Source organism: Mixophyes fleayi, chromosome 1 (genome assembly GCF_038048845.1).
Source record: "Mixophyes fleayi isolate aMixFle1 chromosome 1, aMixFle1.hap1, whole genome shotgun sequence".
Classification (NCBI taxonomy): Eukaryota; Metazoa; Chordata; class Amphibia; order Anura; family Limnodynastidae; genus Mixophyes; species Mixophyes fleayi.
The window spans coordinates 369,241,386-369,254,774 of record NC_134402.1 but is presented as its reverse complement, the minus strand read 5'-3'; the positions used below and the strand labels follow the sequence as shown (position 1 = coordinate 369,254,774).

General features: G+C 37.3%; 1 protein-coding gene across 1 annotated transcript in view; it reads right to left on the bottom strand.

Annotated features, from left to right (window-relative positions):
- The window catches only part of FBN2 (fibrillin 2), a 238,268-nt gene that overhangs the window by 214,300 nt on the left and 10,579 nt on the right, over window positions 1-13,389 (bottom strand). The window contains exons 3-5 of the mRNA XM_075178804.1: window positions 11,843-11,941; window positions 10,988-11,083; window positions 5,266-5,361 (exon numbers count right to left, since the gene is read on the bottom strand). Coding sequence (XP_075034905.1) covers window positions 5,266-5,361; window positions 10,988-11,083; window positions 11,843-11,941 — 291 coding nt within the window. The remainder of the gene's footprint in view (window positions 1-5,265; window positions 5,362-10,987; window positions 11,084-11,842; window positions 11,942-13,389) is intronic.

Below are 13,389 nucleotides of genomic sequence, written 5' to 3'. Positions count from 1 at the left end.
TTTATGTTTACATAGCGACAAACAGTAGGTTTGTGGATTGTAGAAGGAAACAGGAGCACCCAGAGGAAACCCACACAAACACAAGGAGAACATACATACATACATACATACATACATACATAGGGCTCAGGTTGGAATCGAACCCATTACCCCAGCACTGTGAGTCAGCAATGCTAACCACAGGGCCATAAGGAGGGTGGTGCAGGAATGAGAAAATGAAAGAAGCTTTGAAGGAGATGAAATTCTTTCAAAATGAACATGGAGGGAGAGGTGCCGAGGGAATGGAGAGGAGGTCTGCATAGAAGGGGGTCATCTGGAAAGAACAGGGGAGGGGGAATCCTCATTGATTTTGTATCAACAACTGAGCCCCCTCATTGTCTACCATCCAGTGTGCCCTTGTTTGTTTTTATTATTTTGTGTACCAACCACTGTGCCCCTAATTTCTTATTTACCAGGCAATGAGATAATCACTTGAGGGTGAAGGTGGTGGATTCAGGGGGCTGGGGTTGGAGAGAAGCTGGGATAAATACTGTATGGGACAATACTGTAAAACAATCAGAAAATTATAAAAAATTAATGAGTAGTATATTCTAAAGGTGGTGATGTCTTTACTAGCAATAATAATCACTATTAAATGTGGGGGAAATTTGTAAACTGTTAATTTCATTTGGGGGCTGGTGGAGGTAAGGTTTTTTTTATTAAATGGGAATGTTATTAATTTAATGTTGGAGATGGTGGTAGGGGGTAAGTCTGTTTATTAAATGGAAATGTTATCAATTAATTTTTGGTTGGGTGGAAGAAGGCCTGCTTATTATTATTATTATTACAATAATAATAATAATTATTATTATTATTATTATTATTATTTTTAAAAAACAAAAAACCTACTGATTTAATGCCTGGCTAGTTGAGGTGGAGGTAGGAATAGATTGTTCACTCACTGCTCAATTTTCCAGAAGGTGAATAATAACTATCTTTTTTCCAAACAGAACTCCAACATTCCAGGATATGGGCAAGCAGCACCAGCTGCAGCAGTAGCAGCAGCACCACCAGGTAATCCTAACAGCAGCAGCACCAGGTAATCCAAACAGCAGCAGAACCAGGTAACACTGTGTACAGCACAGTGTTAGAGAAGATCTTGTAGAGGGCTAAGCATTGTCACACCGTAGGGAGACTATGCCTCCCTGGCGGTGTGCCTCTGCTGAGAGGCAGGATCTACTTACACCAAGATGGGGAAGGGAGGTGGGGGATTGTCTGTGTTCTCTCTTGCCCAGGACACTAAATTATCTAGTTATGGCTCTGGCTACCACTGATAAGGACATTAGTATGAGTTGGCATAGAACCCTTTTACATGGCAGCAAGGTACATCAAATCAAATACATCTAGGAAAATGTTGTCTTTGTCATATACAATTATTCTATAGCATTTGAATAAACTCCTATATTGAATTTACAAGATGCTGTTTCTAACCATGCATAATGCAGGGCTAAAACAAACAGCCACATAACTATAAGGTACATTATATTCAACCACACCACACCTAGCAATGCTGATAATAATAGCTCTATAATGTATTCACATTAATCTGTCTGTCATATGACATCAGATTACAAAAAGTAATCAATATAACAGCTACAAATTCCAGCACACATGACATCTAATATGCATAATGTAAAACTGTGTGCCTCCAGGGTAAGGCAATACCAGAGGATTTATTGCATTTCATTTCCCTACAATGTTTGCTCAAAATTAAGATAAGCTGGTGTTATTAGTGTCAACTTTTAGTATAAATTAAATTCTGACCTTCGGAAGTTCCTTAACATTCAACACAAACAGTGATTATTCAGGTCAATGAAAAATTAATAGCTGAAAATCATGCACTGTTTTCATGTTACACGGAGGTAAGTCTGCAACTTCTGTAATCTTGCCAGCCATTAGTTACTGCTCAGCCTTCTGTCTCCAGCCCGGAAATTAGTCTGCAAGGACTTCAGATAGCTGAACAACTAGTCAGGATTCAGCTAAGCAGAAGAGGCCTTCTGAAGGGGAATTACATGTGTTCAAAATTAAGAAAAATGCCTCTGTTAAAAAGATGTAGATTACAGAATTTCACAATTCAGAGATGTACAGGAACAGGGCTGTGCTAAGTAGAAGCTGATGGCAAAATAACAGTGTCTCAATCAACAACCGATTAAGAAAATATAATGTGTAATGTACAGTCTCCTAATAAGCAGGGCCGGATTAAGGGAATGGAGGCCCCCAGGCGAAGGGTACTGTGAGGGCCCCCCCTTTCCCTGTGATGACCCCCTTCTGTGAGGTCCCATCCGTTTACCTCCTTTTCCTGATCCATCCAGGCTTCAGGTGTTCTTCCACTCCCTGTAGTGCTTCCGCGGCGCGCAGTGATCTTCTTACTGAGGAGATCTCATGAGAGTGAGACTATGGCTCATAGTCTCACTCTCACGAGATCTCCTCAGCAAGGAGATTACTGTGCGCCACGGAAGGACTACAGTGACAGCAGGCAGCTGACAGCATAACATTTGCTGTTAGCTGCCTGCCATTTTCCGTGACCAGCTGACAGTAGGAGCCGGGGCAGAATAATGCCGCCGGCCGCGCTACAGCTGCGCAGCTCTAGCCCAGTTAGACCTCGGGTTAATCCGGCCCTGCTAACAAGACAGACCGATGGTGGTTTTCTAAACCAGTGTTGAAACTGGAACATGCAGTGCCTACCAGTAATCCCGTTACAAGAGCGCAATGTAGAGTTGAAACTAATATGTTTTATGTAGCACACATATTTAAAAACATAAATATACAATAAACTACAATATTGACTTATTGTCAAATTCTTTTGTGTGCATCAGAGAGCAACAAAAGTCACTTTTTCTATTATCTTATGTTGAACGTGCCAATCTCAGCCTTTGTCCTAACAGAGAATCCTCGGGTAACCTTTCTGACCAGTCAGATTATGGTCTGCTGGATTTGGGAGATAGCAAATCTTCTTCTTCCGTTGTCTGAATTTTAGAAGAAGTTCAAACATGTTTAAGACATTTTGAACATGTTCAAGCCTATTCAACAGTGTTCAAGCCAGTTTGACATTGTTTACACACATGCAAACCATTTTGCACGTTTGAGTTGGTTTGTACATGTGTGAGCCAGCTCAAAAATGTTCAAGTTAAGTTTGAATAATTTGGGTCTTTTTTTATTGTAAACGACAAACCTCAAATGGCGAACTGCTAATACAGTTGTGTCGTCTTATTAAAAAGCATTAATTTTAACACAAACCTTGAACAAGAGCTGCTAATGTGAGTTGCAAATCATGAACTGCTAATTTGAATCGGAGTCCATAGTCAACTGTACATGTTCTGGGTCATCAAACACTTGCAATTCGATCAAATTTCGACCTTATTCGGAATGTTCAAGCATCTATATCCCGGAGTGTCATAATGCTTCTTTGTTGAGGTAAAATTAAATATTATATATTGCAAAGTAATATTGCCCCCAATGGCCAAAGCTGGTGCAATGCTTACTTGTACTTACCAGGTATTACTAAGTTTTGAACAAAACATGTCAGAAATAAGTTTTAATAAAGTATATTCTTTTCAAAATGTGTAATTAACCAGAAAGGCTTTTTATATTGAAGATAATGTAGGTAGCACAGTAGTAGGTTTTACTTCTTCAGACAAAACATATTGTCATCATTTTCTATTTAACAACTTGCAAGTTATATGTATCTACAGTCAGCCAATATTTACAGACACATGTAAGAACTTGTATAGGTGTTTTGTTGGCTCAAAATGAATAAATAGTTTTTTTTTACTAAATGGTCTTATTTTTTTCATTTCATGTCTCCATATTTCCTTCCTTCAGATGTTCTAATAACCTCCCTGATATCTTCCATTACATGTTCCCTTGCACAGTTCTTAAAGTGGAATCTGTTTTTCTTATCCATTCAATATTTTGTTTCTTCATTATTGACTTTAAACTTTCAATCTGTGACAAAGCGACTAGGTGGCTGCCATATGAAAACATCATGCAAAAGCTATTGTGATGTCAAGTAACTGCATTTCCAAACACAAGATGATTCTTTTGCAGACAAGCTAAATGTTGCTCCGGTTGATGGCTGAATTTGGGCACTCAGTTTGTTTTAAGTCAAATTCATAGCATTCACTATGAAAGATATAATATATTATTGGATCCCATATATCGTTTGCATTTGTGAGTTTCATCTATAGATGAAGGGGAATTGAAATCACTGATTAATATGCTCTGGCATCAACATGCACACTGAATTTCACAATGCAGTGACGCCAACCTATTTTTGAGCCAACCTATTTTCCTGCTCATCTGTGAGTCCTTGTGGGAGGAGCAAAGAGTGCTGGGAAAGATGTATATAGCAAATGCACACAAACCTTCCGCTTTACATGTTGAGGCAGCTCCTCTCTGCCTTCTCATGGTCACTAGTTAGGTTATAGGGATAACAATGCTAGGTTTAACAGTACTGCACTATTGCATTTTGTACACTTGTTTTATTTAAAGAAAAATCAATATATATATATATATAGAGATATATATATATATATATATATATATATATATATATATATATATATATATATATATATTATAATATATGTTAGTATAATAGAGCAACAACAACAAAAGAGAAGTGGAAATACATGTATGTTGACATTTATACATTTTGTTTATGTTAATTTATTGTGCCTTGTAAGATGTACACTTTTATGCCACTGCCTGTGTTGCTGTTAAGGGGCAGGGGTTTGGTGGTTGTCCCCTAAAGAAGTCAGTAACTCACTACAAGGACTCTGCCCAGTGAATCCTGGAAAGGATTTCCTGGCTTTGCAACCCAACCATCCGAGTGTTGAGGGGACTGCCTAAAGTACCTAAAATCTGTCTAAATCGACATAAATGTGCAAACACTAATAACTAATTTAACCCTTAACTCTATCAATGCATTGATCAATTTCAGATTGATCTGATGGTTTCTTAGTGACAACACCTCCTGTTTTGACATGTAAAGTGACAGTCTACATAAAGCATGTTTTTTAAAGGTAAAATACACGGATCCCAAATCATTATCGAACTTTCAATACATTTGACTGAAATCAATGTACTGTGAGAAAAACAAATGACATTATGTAATAATACACACAAACTTACACAAACTAACACACAAGTACCTCCAAAGAAAACAAACAAAATAATTACATAATGTGTATTGAACGTAGCAAGCAATGTAAAAATGTTACTTACCTCTTTCACATTGAGGACCAGTAAATCCATATACACAGGCACATCGGTTGGGTCCCATACAACGCCCTCCATTCTGGCAGACATTTTCACAGACAGCTGTGCAAATATATATTATTGCAATTATTATCATTTTAATATTTGTATCTTATACAGCTACCACACATGTTCACACACTGTCCAGATATGAGATAAAAGACAATCAAACATGGACTACTACATAAAACTTATTGACTGGATGGCTAAATACAGTTGGTTAGGTTACAAGAATGTGATCAGCTTCCACTGAAGAGAGATTATACTTGTTTTAAAGAAACTTTATTTATAAAATAGTGATTAATAACCTTTATCAATCAAGAAATAAAAGGTAATTTGTTCAATACAATAGAAATTATATGGTGTTGTTTAATAAATTTGCAAAATTACTGCCACTCATCTCATCATTTTTTTCTCCAGTGGGCATTGTTTATTGCATATCTTCAAGCAAGTTCAGTAACCTGTTGCGTGCCAATATGAATGTGGATGATGTGGTGCATTGCAATGAGCCATGTCATAGATCCACTTTAACACAAAATCAACTAGAAAAATGCCAAGACATGCAATAAAGATAACTGAGAGAGGCTTAACTTAGGTGTGTTTTAGAAGTAAATCGTGTGTGTGTGGGGCCACAAGGGGGAGACCAGGTTGGGAGTAGTGGGGCATATTTAGTGCAGTGTTTTTCTTCTTTTTACAATGCACCTGTTTTGCTGAATCCTTAAACCAGTACAAATACATCCATGCCTCTATTACTGGTGTAATTCCAAGGACTGAATAGTCTGTTTGTGTAGGCCATCCCCGAGTAGTCCCTCGGTGGGGGTCACTTACTGTTAGCTGTATTTGGCTTCTTGCCGGACTATGCTGACAGTTGGCAGAGGAGAGAGGTGTTAATATGACTGGGCAGAGATGATTGGACAGGAGCTTCAGCCAATACAATTGACTGCCACATAAAATGCACCGCCACATCTTACCTACTGGAATCGCTAGGATGGGTATAGTCTGCCTGAGTGCTCCTCTGCATGCTGTCAGAAACAGCGACCAGGGTGCCATACGCAAATAATGGCAGGAGCTTTATAGGTCCATAATAGAGGAAGTCCAAAAATAGATAACCCATTTAAAGGAATACAAGCAAATTACCGCCTAGCTATAATACTTATTCAACTACTAACATTACACAAGTGAGATATCAAAAATCTGTGAGTTCCACCATATAACATCAACTCTGTTTATGACTACCAAGGGTGAAATAGACTTCTTTACTTTGATAATTTGTTGGATTTTGGATGTTAAATTAATTTGCTCATAGAGATCAGCAATACAAAATACTGTTCTGTTACTGTACTTAGCAGAATATTGGTATGTCTGTACAAAGCATAAAAAAGGAAGCCAAATATTTCAAGAAATTTGTATCACTGCATGTTGTGATCAATTAGTTCTGGAATAAGGTTAATCATATACTGTAAAAGAAAATATAACATCCTTAATTCTGGAGTGGATTCTTGTCAGATTGACAATCTATAAAATATTGACAGTTTATTTCTAAATATACAGAGGTTACTCTATGTGTCTCCCATTTTGGCTATTTTAAACATCTTCTTACTTGTTTTGAAACCAGTATTTAATTACATGTAGAAATCTAAAATTGATAAATAGAACTAGTGGATCAATGGCTACGATTCATTCTGAAACAAAAGGTAGTGAAGTGTACTCTAATGACCCTCAAGGACAAGTAAACTGTTGATTTAAAGAACCATAAGAAATGCATTTTTTGTTTTCATAAAAGAATTCTTAGCAGTTAGAAAATGTTAAATTTATGCATTAAAAATGCGTCCATCATCTACACAGTGGACAGAGCAATTTTAGGGTGAATTGGTGAACTCACTGAGGCAATGACCATTGATTAAATAGAGAAGTGGTTCAGAAAAAAACAAAAGGGATGGAACTACTCACATGAATTATATGTATAAAAGAATTAAGGTATTAGGAAATTACATGATACATCTGTTGTGAGGGGGTGTTCAACCAACAAATAACACTAAACACAAAGGAGTGGATTATCACAATAAAGAGCCAGCACTCCATTGACACAGAACATGGAGGAAGAGATTTTCCCAAGCGAGAGTGGATCCCCAGCCTTCAACGCGTTTCAATCTCACGATCTTTGTCAAGTTTTTTAACAGGATTATACTATGATTGGCCTCTTTGTTTATCTTTCATATATACCACTATGAGGACATACAAGGAATTTTATGATACAACTTCGTTTGTCTGAGCCTATGCATACGTTGGAAGCATTCAAGGACATACGAATGAGATTTTCAATCAACACACAGGATTAGCTATGTAAACACCGTTCCATGAACATTTCCTACTGACTTTTCTCTTTTTTGGGGGGTATTTGTATCTGTCACTAGCGTCATTTCTATATCTATTTGTTTATTTATTCTGTAATGTGTACCTCTTTGGTGAATCAGAGGTGAGATATAGAGGACGGCTGGTATACTTTGGTTTGCGCTAATATACCACTCACTATTGTTTTGAATATTCAAAAGGGATTAAGTCATATTAAAATCCAGTTGGTTGCACAAATTCCCTACATTGCTTTATTATGCACACACTGTTCTAAAGTTGTGGAGGGGGATCCGCTCCATAAATGAGAGATATTGAGAGACCAATTTCTCTCATCCAGGTAAGGGAGAACAAGGCTCAACAACTTTGCATATTTTATCATGCAGAGAAAGTTGTTTCCTTTACAGGTTTCAAATGGAAAATCTGTACTGTATCTGAAATAAAACACATGCATACACTTATAAACATGATATTCACCATATGTATAGCTGTATGCATGTGTCTTATTTCAAATGTAGAATAGATGAGACACATGCATATACCTATAACACATGCCACATGCATATTCACAGACACATAGGAATACACATAGACACAGACACATATCTATGCAAACACAGACATGAATGATGTGATCTGGTTTCACCCATATCCTTGTACATCTGCTACTTCTCTCGTCTATACTCTCCTGTTCCAGTACTGTAAGCACTATGCTCATTCATGTGTCACAGACATACCAGCCTGTTTACCCATAATATATAGCCCCACATTACATTCACTAAAACATTGTCCACCACCATCATCATCATCAGTGCAACAAGCAGAGACTATTAAGAACTGCAAATATCACAGATATACAGTTTTCTGTACAGAATCCCCGGTTATCATGTGACTGTAGTTTTTAGCAAATGTACTAAGGACTGTGGTCACTGTAATAGCACAGGTGATTGGCTGTGGCTGATGTACTGGAGTTCGGGTGTGAGTGGAGGAAATCATTCTGGATAAAGGACTAAATGCAAGCTCTGCTCACCAGAGGACACTTCCTAGTCACAATTGTCCAATATTCCTAGTTGCACTCCTCATATTCTAAGCTACTTTCTTACCAGCTGCATTATACAATGTAACACTCATTGTACCATTCTGTTGCATCACTCCCACCATGGGTTGGGGGGAAGGGGGCATCTGCCCTCTTGGCTGGTCCCATAGTGAGCGACCTTGGGCTGGGTCACTGGGCTAATGCATTTTTTCCTTTTAAAATGTTACTAATAGGCTGCTGAGCTGAGTCTTGTCCACCCAGGCTAAAATTTTCCAGCCAGCCTCTGACTCCCACTAACCTGTAAAACTGGGCTCAAAATGGCCTCAGGGCACAATCCACAAACTATGTCAGAAATCTAACCACGTCCACATTCCAACATAGCCATTCCCACTTACTGATAAGCCCTGTTCTATTTGAGGTCCAAGAATCGGGCAAGGGAGGGTATATGAGATCTCAGACCAAAATCTTTTGATACTCATGTCAGGTGATGTTTCTAGCACACAAGTTCATCAGTTAGAAACAAATTTAATATATGCAATCACTTGCAAAACACCTTATCATCAGTTCATGGATATGAATTTAACAAAAACTTGAGAAGCAACCCTTATCTTGCCCAATTAAAACTAATTTCTAGAGTATTTATTTTTGATACTTTAGCCTTCAAAAAATATGAGCAAAAACAGTAAAAGTTACATGCAGTGTATTTAAATAAAAAGCTGTGTAGTTCTATATAGCTATAATAATACCTTAGCTAAACTCAGGTGGAGCAATTCAAACTCTTCACTTACATTTAGCAATAAGCCCAGTTTCACACATATGCAGTGTACATTAATGGAAACTCTCTCCTGCAGCTGTATCTTGGGAAGTTTTGCTGTACGCCCTTCACTGCAGTTATAGGAGATCAAAAGCTTGGCCAAGAAACACAGACTCACACGAAAGTGAAAAAAGACAAAAAAACTCACAAGATAGCTAAGAGATAGAGGATGTTCTCAAAGACATTATAATCAAAATGTAAAAGTGTATGTTTTATTTACAGTGTTTTGGTGGGTTTTTTTCTACTGCAAGTAATCATCAGAAAATGCAGGGATGAATAAAGCGTCCCAGAATCCTTCCACTAAACTAGATTTACTGATTAAAATATGACAAATTGCCTAAACATTGCTGATTGCTAACGGGGGCACATGTGCATACTGGTGCTTGTAGTGTGCAACATAAATGGTTCACCCATCAAGTGATTATATATTCATAATGCACCATAATATTAAAAACAATACTATTTCCCCTTAATATAATGAACAGTAAAAATTGCCACATAAAAAAAATAATTTTGTCTACATAATGTTAATATTTGATAAAATATTTTACTTGGAATTTTGAATCTTTGACAAGGAATTTCCAGGATTTTGGGGTCTGAAGTTAGGAAATCCAGAACTTGAAAGTTAAGACATTGGTCACGACACTCACTTCTATACACACATGCTCCATGTCTCTTACAGAGCCTCCAAGGAGGCTTGCACCAATTGAAACACTTACTCAGCATGCACACATGTAAGGTGGTGAAAACAGTATTCTCTCTGTACAGTGCTGTGCACCCTTTATGGTGCCTTATAAATGAAGGATAATAAGTATAATAATAAAAAACAGATTCCCTATGATCATTTCTTATGCTGGTTTAAGTGTGTTGGATAATTTTACTAAAAAAAGTGCAAGGAAACAATAGCAGTGTACAGATTAAAAAACCACAATGGTGCTAATAGTCTCTGAGGCATTAGCATCCCATTCCTCCAAACAGTCCCTTAGTTGGCAGAAAGGGGAGTGTCCTCATAATAGTGTGGGTGGGGTTTGGGTTATCTGGACAAGGTTTGGGTGGAATTGGGTTGGGCATGGGCATAGCTTATTTGCATTATGTTTTTGCTTTTCACAATGCTGGGAAGTATAAAAGCCATCAGGCTTCTGCTCACTGAACATGGGAGAACCTAATACGCATCTTAAGATATGCGCAACTTGAAATATTGTGTTAAAATGAGTAGCTTCACTCTGATTTACTAGCGTGTGAGTAAGCTGCTCTGATTGGCTACCATCTGAGGTGTGAATGAACTATGTTGTACCCAATCTGTGGCCCAGTTGAGATCGTATCTAGGTCTAATGAATTATTATCATAAATTTGTACCTCAAATATCAACTGTATTACACGGATTGAATGCTCTCTTACAGCAGAGAGCACCATGAAAATGGTCCGCAAATTGTGAAAAGGCTTCAATAAGTGTCAATATTCATTACAGACTTATAAGACCCTGTACTTACGTTGTCCACACTGTGCTCCAATGTAACCTTTTTGACAGCGACACTGATCATCAACACATGTTCCTCCATTCATGCAGCGCGTGCTACATTTAGGGGCTGTAAAAGTAACAGAGATATTACAGTATTTTCCTACAATTATAGAAAATTGAATAACGATGTTTGCAAATAGCCTTTTGTTAACTGGAACATGATTCAAAAAAGCAAGAGGCAGAAGATACATAAATAAAATGGCAGGGCCTAGATGAGATGCACATGAGAAATTACTACACTACACTTGCATTGTAGTATCATGAGGAACATGGAAACCTTTTTCCTGAACTCTCATTGGTGGAAAGAAAACCAAAAGACTTGTAAACACAGGAACAGTCCCTGTGCAAGTGATATGTTCGCTCTTGTGAATTGGTGAATTCTTAGTAACTCAACTGACACTGAAAATAGTGTTCATCCATAATTAGTGATCAAGAGTGACACACAGGTGAAGTTGTACAAAAAAAAGTCAGGTGATTTCACCTGTTACTCTTAATAAAGGCTATTCATAGCTTTTGTGAAGTAAACTGTATCAGCAATTTGCAAATTGAAGAATGAGCCTATCTTTATTTTCTTCCATTCTCAGTGTTGGTAGCATTCTGTATTATATGACAATAGGGGAAGTCCTTACACATGTAGATACAGTATTGAGGCTGTATGTAGCTTGTTAAATGTTTGGAATTGTTCTTTTATCATTGTTTGCAAAGTTAGTACTGTAACCTTGGGAAATACAATTTTACTTACATGATCATCATTTGCTAATAATGAAAAGTGCTAAATAAATAAATGGATAAATAACTATAGCATAAGTATATTTTCCAAACTTACCGGTTTTAGATACACAGGTTGGGGAAACCTGTCCATTAGAACAAGTACACATGTTTGGACGGGAACAGAATCCATCATCACAGCTGTTTCTACAAATTGCTAAATAAAAAGACAGTATTGGTAAATGCAGTAAATATGAAATCACAGCAAACAAGCATGTATAACAATCACTGAATTGCCTTTAAAATACAGAGTTTACCCCAGATGGCTCAGTGCAAATGCTCACAGATTTGCATGCCAAGATAGGTTATTTTCTAATAGGATTTTCCTAAGTGTCATTATGTGTCAGTAAAAGCCAATTCACGTAAATTAGGTGTTGTTATATGTGCAATGAGAGATGAGAGGTGGGGATGAGAGAAACTGGAAGTTGTTTCCCAATTTGTACGCTTTATCACAATGCAAAAACACTTAACTTTAACAACCAATCAGATTCTAGCTGTCATTCTGTAGAATGTACTAAATAAATTATCTAGAATCTGATTGGTTGCTATAGGCAACCAATCAGGAAACCTCCACTTTTTCAAACCCGCATTTTAGCAAATATACCCCCACGTTGGAGATGTGTTATTCAATGCTTTTAATGGGATGTTGTTGGCTCACCCTAAAGATCAAGCAGAATTTATTGCAGTGAAAGGTACAAAATAGAACACATTATTTTCGCAATAACTCGATTATTCCAAGATATTATCTGCTCATATTCAGTCAAATGCTTCAGAACTCATTGGATGGCGCTTCACAGCGCAGATGGACAATGACCCGAAGCATACTGCAAAAGCAACCAAAGAGTTTTTTAAGGCTAACAAGTGGAATGTTATGCAATGGCCAAGTCAATCACCTGACCTGAATCTGATTAAGCATGCATTTCACTTGATGAAGACAAAACTGAAGGGAAAATGCCCCAAGAAAAAGGAGGAACTGAAGACATTTGCAGTAGAGGTCTGGCAGGGCATCACCAGGAATGAAACCCAGCGTCTGGTGATGTCTATGCATTCCAGACTTCAGGCTGTAATTGACTGCAAAGGATTTACAACAAAGTATTAAAAAGTGAAAGTTGGATGTAGGATTGTTTAGTCTGTCCCATTACTTTTGGACCCTTAAAAAGTGGGAGGCACATATAGAAACCGTTGTAATACCTACACTGTTCACCTGATTTGGATGTAAATTCCCTCAAATTAAAGCTGACAGTCTGCAGTTAAAGCACATCTTGTTAGTTTCATTTCAAATCCATTGTGGTGGTGTATAGAGCCCAAAATATGAGAATTGTGTCGATGTCCCAATATTTATGGACTTGACTGTATATACTGATCATTTGAACATGTTCACTGTAGGACTTCTTCCACTTCCCACTGCTACCGGAATAGGTACACAGAAACAGGAGAGGACAGTGCTGGGAGTTGTTGTCCGTAAAAAATGTACCTATATAAAATGAACACTGGGGATGTCACTAATGCTGTTCATATACTATATATATATATATATATATATATATATATATATATATATATATACATATATAATTTTAGTTTTAGTGGTGCTTTAGAGACATA